We start from the raw sequence: 7,278 nt of genomic DNA, 5'->3' as shown, positions 1-7,278 counted from the left end.
GGCTGGGTGGTTGAGGACAGAATGAGTTTCATGGGGCCTCCACCTATCAAACATCACGTGGCCCAGGTTGCCTTAAACCTGTAGCTGTCCCTTCCATGAAAAGCTGGGCTTGAAACACCTTCTCAATCAGAGATGACCATTCTGGGCAAGACAGGTGTGTTGTAAGGTGCTTTGTTTCCAAATATTTGGGAAATAACAGCCCCCCCCACCTAATCACACATGCATTTATGGGGCATATTTACAAAGTTGTCTGCCTATGGTCAGTAGGTTGTGAGAATCTCTCCTCAGTTGCCTCTTTTGAACAGAGGCTATTGACAGGCATGCAATGGACTAACTCATTGTTGTATACAACTATTTCAAGGTGAGTCATTGGAATGCACTTTGGGTTTTATTTCATTGCACATCTAAGTCTGGAATATATATTAGGGATTATTGAGCCTTAGAGCCACCCTACATGTGGACACAAGAGGCCTCTGGTTGGATCTCCCAACTTCTTTGCTTTGACTTAAATTTCCTTGATGGGCTTTACCAATTTACTCAAGCTGCAGTGAAGTGAGGTGGATGCTATGGGCCTCTGTGCTGTTTTCTTGATCTAAAATTGCCCCCTGAAGCTGATGGTAGGCCTGGGCAGGGGGGCATAAAAACACAGCACCTGTCTAAGTGCTTTCAGCAGCGTCAATATTCTCACGTTAAAAATAAGAGCTAGCCAATATGTCTGGTTGAAGAGGCTCCTAGAAATATAATGCTGGTACCCAGGGCTGTTGACATTTGACAACAGGGATGGAGCATCTTTTTTGGTCCAAAGGCTGCAGACCCTCATAGGAAACCTTCCAGGGGCTGCATGCCATTGATGGGTGGGGCAAGCATAGGGGCGGACTTTGCTAATCTTTCATTATATGGCGCCCTGTGAGGCCAAAATTTGGCATTCCCACAGAAACTTCTCAGTTATGGATCTTCTCAATTTTGTGCCCCCTCGGCTTGGAGCCCTGTGCAGGGGAACTGCCTGCATCACCCTAAATCCAACACTGGGATTGGAGTAAAAAGGGTCTAGGAAAAGAGGCTTCACCTTTCTCCATCCAGGAAAGGAAGAAGCATTATGACAAAAGTCCCTGAGGAGGCACCAGACAAAAGCACTTGAGAGGAGCACGACCAGGGCTGGCGAGGGGCATGGCCTGGCACTCAGGACCAGACAGAGATCCCTGGAGGGCTGCATTTTAAACAGCCATATGCAGGGCTGGCACTTAAATCTTGCCACTACATCCAGGCAAGTCTTTTTATGAACTTTACATTATTTTTGCAGATCTGACCAGAGTTCTTCCTTGTACTAAAGCTATGCACTCATGAATATTTGGCGGGGTATGCAAAGTGAAGCATCTTCATATGCCTGAATTGGCTTCAGATTTGTGATTCCTGCTCCTGAGCGGCATTTCACACATGTCACAGTAGTTTGCCAAGTTTGCCATCAGCCGCACACATGGCAGGGAACTGGAGCAATCCCAGCTCCCTGGCAAGTGGGATACGAGGCGTGCATTTGGCAGGTCATGTTTGTTGTATTCATGCGCTACGGAAGCTCCCCTTCGCTCGGAAGCCCGCCGCCTGACAGCGCTCTCCAAGCGGTCGCTCCGTCTCGCAGGAAGGGCTGGTGCTTCTCGATTCTCCGCTGCCCCCGCCCCGTTCACCCGTGGGGGCCGCGCCGTTGTCACCGGGCTGCTCCTCGCAGGGGTCTCCCAAGAAGCGCGCTCTCAGGCGCCCCCCGCCACGACCCTCCACCCAACTCGCCGCCTCAGAAAGCGGCTCCTGAGAGGAAAGCTTGCGCCTCCCCCGCTTGCGAGGAGCCCGGGGAACCCCTCCCCCCACGCCCCTTCTCGACAGCCCCCTCCCTCTTCCATTACCGCCTCGGCTTCAACTCAGCCAATCAGCGCTCTCTGTGCCGCCTGGGCCCCCTCCCTCCTTCCCCCCACATGCGGTGGCCCAGCCCAATTGTTTATTCAGCGGCTGGGCCAACGGCACGCGCCGGGCGCACGCACTTGCAACAACAAACCTTGCAAGCGGAGCGGTGGGGGGAGAAGAGGCGGAGTTGGGTCCAGCGCGCGTGCACGCGTGTGTACGGGGGTTTGCTCCTGTGACCGTGCGCGCGCGTCCCTGTGTATTGTGCCTTTTCCATCCAATTCTTTTACACACACACACACCCCCCCAACACCCTTCTCCGGACCGGTCATGAAAAGACGGGCAGCACTTCCCCGACTCGCGGCCACTCATTGCAAAGCCGGGGAGTGTGGAAGGCGCAAGGTGCACAGAGAGAGAGGGTGCGTGCGTGTGCGCGAAGAGAGGCAGCGATAGGAGGCGGCGCGAGCGAGCGAGCGCGCGGGGGTGGGGGGAGAGTGTGAAGAGAAAAGGCGGCGGCCGTGGGGCGAGCGGGGGGGGGGGCACAACAGCGAGCCCAGCTCCGGCCGCCCCTTATAAGAGACACAATCTCTGGACGTTTTTGGCAAAAGAGGTTTGGCGAAGCGGGCTGCGCACACGCGAGCGCCACGAGCCTCCCTCGGTTCCAAAGAAAGGGGAGGAGGCCAAGCCGGCGGTGCCCTCTGAGCTCGCTCGCGCTCTGCACCCGCAAGCCTTTTCCCCCTTCTTTTTCTTTTTTTTTTAATTAAAAAGAAACCAAATTCTCCTTCCCGCGCCTCAGGTCAGCGAAAGCCGCGCGCCTTTCCTCGTCTGTGCGGCCGCCCAATGGCCAGCGCCAGCCCCGCCAAGATGGACAGCGTCGCCAGCCAGCCGCCGCCTCCCGCGCCTTTCCTGCAGCCCGCCTGCTTCTTCGCGGCGGCCGCGGCGGCGGCTGCAGTGGCCGCTTCACAGAGCGCGCAGCAGCAGCAGCAGCAGCTCAGCCCGGCATCGGCGGGCCACCCGCAACACCAGTCCTCTCCCGGCGGCGGCGTCAAAGCGCCTGTTGCGGCTGCGCCGAAGCCCCTTCCGCAGCAGCAGCAGCAGCAGCAGCAGCAGGTGAAGCGCCCTCGCTCGTCGTCGCCGGAGTTGATGCGCTGCAAGCGGCGCCTCAACTTCAGCGGCTTCGGCTACAGCCTCCCTCAGCAGCAGCCGGCGGCGGTGGCGCGGCGGAACGAGCGCGAGAGGAACCGCGTGAAGCTGGTCAACCTGGGCTTCGCCACGCTGCGCGAGCACGTCCCCAACGGCGCCGCCAACAAGAAGATGAGCAAAGTGGAGACGCTGCGCTCGGCGGTCGAGTACATCCGGGCCCTGCAGCAGCTCCTCGACGAGCACGACGCCGTCAGCGCCGCCTTCCAGGCCGGCGTCCTCTCGCCCACCATCTCCCCCAATTACCCCAACGACATGAACTCCATGGCGGGCTCGCCCGTCTCCTCCTACTCCTCGGACGAAGGGTCCTACGATCCCCTCAGCCCCGAAGAGCAGGAGCTCCTGGACTTCACCAACTGGTTCTGAGAGGCCCCCGAGGCCCTCTTGGCGCTGGCTTGGCAGCAGGTGGGTTTGGCTGAGGCAGCTTCTCGGGTGGGGGGCGAGCGGGGAGGGGGTCGTGGCGGGGCTCCGGTGCTGGAAGGTCGGAAAGGAAGAAGGGTTTGTTCTTTTCTAGAACCGTAGAGCTGGAAGAGACCTCCGAGGGTCATCTAGTCCAACCCCCTGCATAGAACCATAGAGCTGGAAGGGGGAGCCAGAGGGTCATCTAGCCCAACCCGCCTCCAACCTGCAGGGATCTTTTTGCCCAAGGTGGGACTCGAACCCACAACCCTGTGATTAAGAGCCTCGTGCTTTTAGTCAGCTATTTTTCCATTACCATCAGTGCACATGGCACTCGTCGGAGTGAGGAAAGGCAAGGCCGCTGCCCCAAGGAGGTTACAATCAAAACAAATTTGACGGGGAGGACAAGCATGTGCAAATGCACCTAACAAGAGCTTAGGAGTGGAGGACACCATCTCATTAAAATTGATGGGAGTTGAGCGACTTGTATCCCGCTGAGCTCAGTGGCTCATCTCCAGAGTGGTAGGTTGCAGTCCATGGACCACTTGCCCTGCTTGGGCCCCGGGTGAAAAAAGAGCCCCCTGGTCCATGGCAAATGGAGTGTAGGGTGCCTATGCTTCTCTTTTCTTTTCCTCTCTTAATTCAGTGTTCAATACTGGGATACATTCTGAGTGCCCTATGGGGAGGTGGGACCTACTTTGAACTAGCCCTATTTGGTTACAAAACTGCAAATAACCAAGTGCTCCAGAAGTACCGTACTCCTGGAAGTCAGTGTAGTGGTCAACTATAGTAGGATCTGTCAGTGAGACAACACTGGCCTAAGTGGCTTGTGTATTACATAGCCTGACTCCAAGACTGGGCTTCTGTAGTCAACAAAATGCTTAATATGCAGTAGGCCTGGAAAATGGTTTGTAGCCTTCAGCTGGGATCTCACTGAGCAGCTAGGTCAATACTGCCCTTAACCTTTATTTATTTCCCATTCACTATCTAATGTATATCACAACAATATTTTGTCTACATGAATCAAAACACTAAAACAGCAACAAAACCACGATAAACCGTAAGCTAGCACACTTGGATTCCTGCCAATTGGTACTCAAAATAATAACTCAGAAGAATATTCCATTGGTTTAACTTCCTGCTATGTCCTATGAGAGGACCAATAGATCTATATTATGATATAGAACTGTTAAAGGGGCTTCATTCCAAATATGTCTGGATGCTAGTTCTGTGGAAGCTAACAGGACTCAGACTGTGGTCAAAGGACACTGTGAGATCACTTAGATCCCAGGTCTAGTCAGTGCCTGGATGGGAGGCTGCTTGAGGTCCATCACGCCAGTGTAATGAATGTGATTACTTAATCTTAAATGCGATCCAGTCCAGTTCCAGTGGGATCTCTGCCACTGTGTTCAGTGGGACCTCCTTCCTAGGAAGATTTAGGACTGAAGCATTATGCACACTTTATGGGGAAGAAGCCCCATTTATCATAATGGGACTTTTTGGGAGTTGATATGCATTACTGTAAGCGTGTTCAGGACTTGGGAATTGCACCCATTGAAGTCATTGGGATCTACACTGCAGTCCTGAATAATTTACTCAGAAGCATCTTTGAGTTAAATCCAAAAAATTCAACGTAACAGAATTGTAGGCCTTGCTGTGAAGCGGGTGTGTCTTTCTGAGCAGAATGATCACTTAATGGAGCTGGCATGCCAAAACCAATTGTGTCCTTGTCACAACTTGGATTAAGCCTTGATGCTTACCTCTCTCTCCTTATGTTGTTACAGGACTTGCTGAAAAACGGTTGCATCTGTTTTCTTCCCATTATGGAAAGGAAGAAAAGTCAAGACAGTGAAGCACAGAATGAGTTTGACTGCATTTGCAAGAAACCGGAAGCACTCCCTGATTCTGCCTTTGCACTCCAGGCTGTTTTGAAGAGACATGCAGCCCAATTCTATGTATGTTTACTTGGAAGTTAGCCCCATTTAATGGAATGGGACTCAACTACTCCCAGATAAGCATGCACAGGATTGCAGCCTCAGTGACATTCACATACATAGGATCAGGCTGCACAATGGGCTTAGTAGCAACAGGAGGCCCAAGAGCAACTATCTGCCTATTCAGTACCCCCAAAGTTAAACAACACTGCCTATATACATCATATACATCTTCAACAGAGCAAGGATCTTTCCATTTTGTTGAAATAAATACAGTATTGCTTCTTTGGAAAGACTGTTTCACTCGCAGCTTTCTGGACACAAAACACAGTGCAATCCTAGCATACTTACTCAGAAGTAAGCCCCACAGCATTCAGTGGGACTTCTTCCCAAGTATATGGCTTTAGGACTGCAGCTGTGCAGACGAATCCTGTTTATGCTTACTAGATTCAGTGGGACTTGCTCTTAAATAAGTGTGCAAAGGACACTCCTGTTGCCTAGTACTTGTGGAGATTTTGAAAATCAAAACTATGCTGTATTCAAAGAATCCTCTGACGTCTCCCTCTCTCCTTCATCCACTTCCTCCCTACCATCCCCATCATAAAATGCTTCCAATTTTTTCTTGTGAACTTTTTATTATATAAAAAAAATCTATTTGTATCCTAATCAATTTTGGGGATATATTAAGCTATTTTTGTATATAAGAGACAGAGAAATTTATAGACTTTTTTTGTACAAATGGTTTAAAATGTGTATATCTTGATAACTTTTTAAATGATATGTAATGCTTATTACCTCTTCATATCTAGATGCGTAGTCAAAATGACCTTACAACTGCCATGTTTTTGTCATGTGGTCTTGTAAAGGACTTGGAAATGCCTCCGGATGTACTTTAGCACCGATGTGTCTTACTTTTTTATAGAAACTTTGCTAATGTATTAATAATGTTATTAAACAATTGTTCAAAGTGAACAAAGTTTATGCAGCTATTGTCCAAACGCAAAATGGTAGCTATTTATTTTACAAGCTGCTGCCTTTTGAAGAAAAAGAAAACTTTTACTACTGCCTTTTCACACTGTTTTATTACAAACTTACAAAAATCATGTATAACCGTGTTTTATACAAACTAGTTTGGTAATAAAACTTTTTGTTTCAATTAAAGCAACGTCTTCCTGGTTCTACTGCACATCTTGATTTTCTTTTCTGCCCTATGTTTTCCATGTATAAGAAGAGTCAAATGTTCACAGAGGGGGATATTACACTTCTGGGGCTCAATCTGTTGTTATATATAGATGCACATGAGGATTCAAAATAAGCAGGCCTACAAGGATATTGCAGTAGTTGCTCTTCTGCTGCTGGGTTTTCCAAATGTGTATTAAATAGGGAGAGGTCTGCCTGCTTAGTTTCCCTTTCTGCATCTACACAAATCATACTCCACCAAAGAATGAATCCTAGCAGGGAGGGAGCTCTTTTTAAAAATCTGACATCTCCACTTTCTAGTGCTATATAACAGGGTGTACACCAGAAAATCAAAGATGTTTATCAGGCAATATACCTTGAAACCATGTTAGAGAAGCGCTGGCGTATGAGAAACATGACATGGGATGGCGGGCAGCAAAGCCGCAGAAAGTGCGCGCCTGAGATTCAATACGCCGATCTAGCTGGCCTGTTTTTACGTTCCCCCAACAGCGTGATCTGCGTGTAAAAGTGCCCAATTACCAAGATTCAAAAAGAAATTGGGTCTCTTCCCCCTCCCCGCTTTTTCCCCCTTTTTGGCTAGTCTTGTTGTCAGTTAGCAAAGACGTGACTAGAATCCGCCTCGGGTTCATTCTCTCCCCCTCGTCCCTTTCCACCTCCC

At 50.2% G+C, this 7,278-nt stretch overlaps 1 protein-coding gene across 1 annotated transcript; it reads left to right on the top strand.

Moving 5' to 3' along the window:
• The first annotated feature begins 2,428 nt into the window (after nt 1-2,428).
• ASCL1 (achaete-scute family bHLH transcription factor 1) lies at nt 2,429-6,597 on the top strand. Its single transcript, XM_081928446.1, has 2 exons — nt 2,429-3,492; nt 5,271-6,597. The coding sequence occupies exon 1, from the start codon at nt 2,728-2,730 to the stop codon at nt 3,451-3,453; it is 726 nt and encodes a 241-aa protein (XP_081784572.1). The 5' UTR covers nt 2,429-2,727; the 3' UTR covers nt 3,454-3,492; nt 5,271-6,597.
• Nucleotides 6,598-7,278: the final 681 nt, after the last annotated feature.

Source organism: Podarcis melisellensis (genome assembly GCF_964234715.1).
Source record: "Podarcis melisellensis genome assembly, chromosome: 10".
Lineage (NCBI taxonomy): Eukaryota > Metazoa > Chordata > Lepidosauria > Squamata > Lacertidae > Podarcis > Podarcis melisellensis.
The sequence above is the reverse complement of the archived record's forward strand: the minus strand, read 5'-3'. Positions and strand labels throughout refer to the sequence as shown.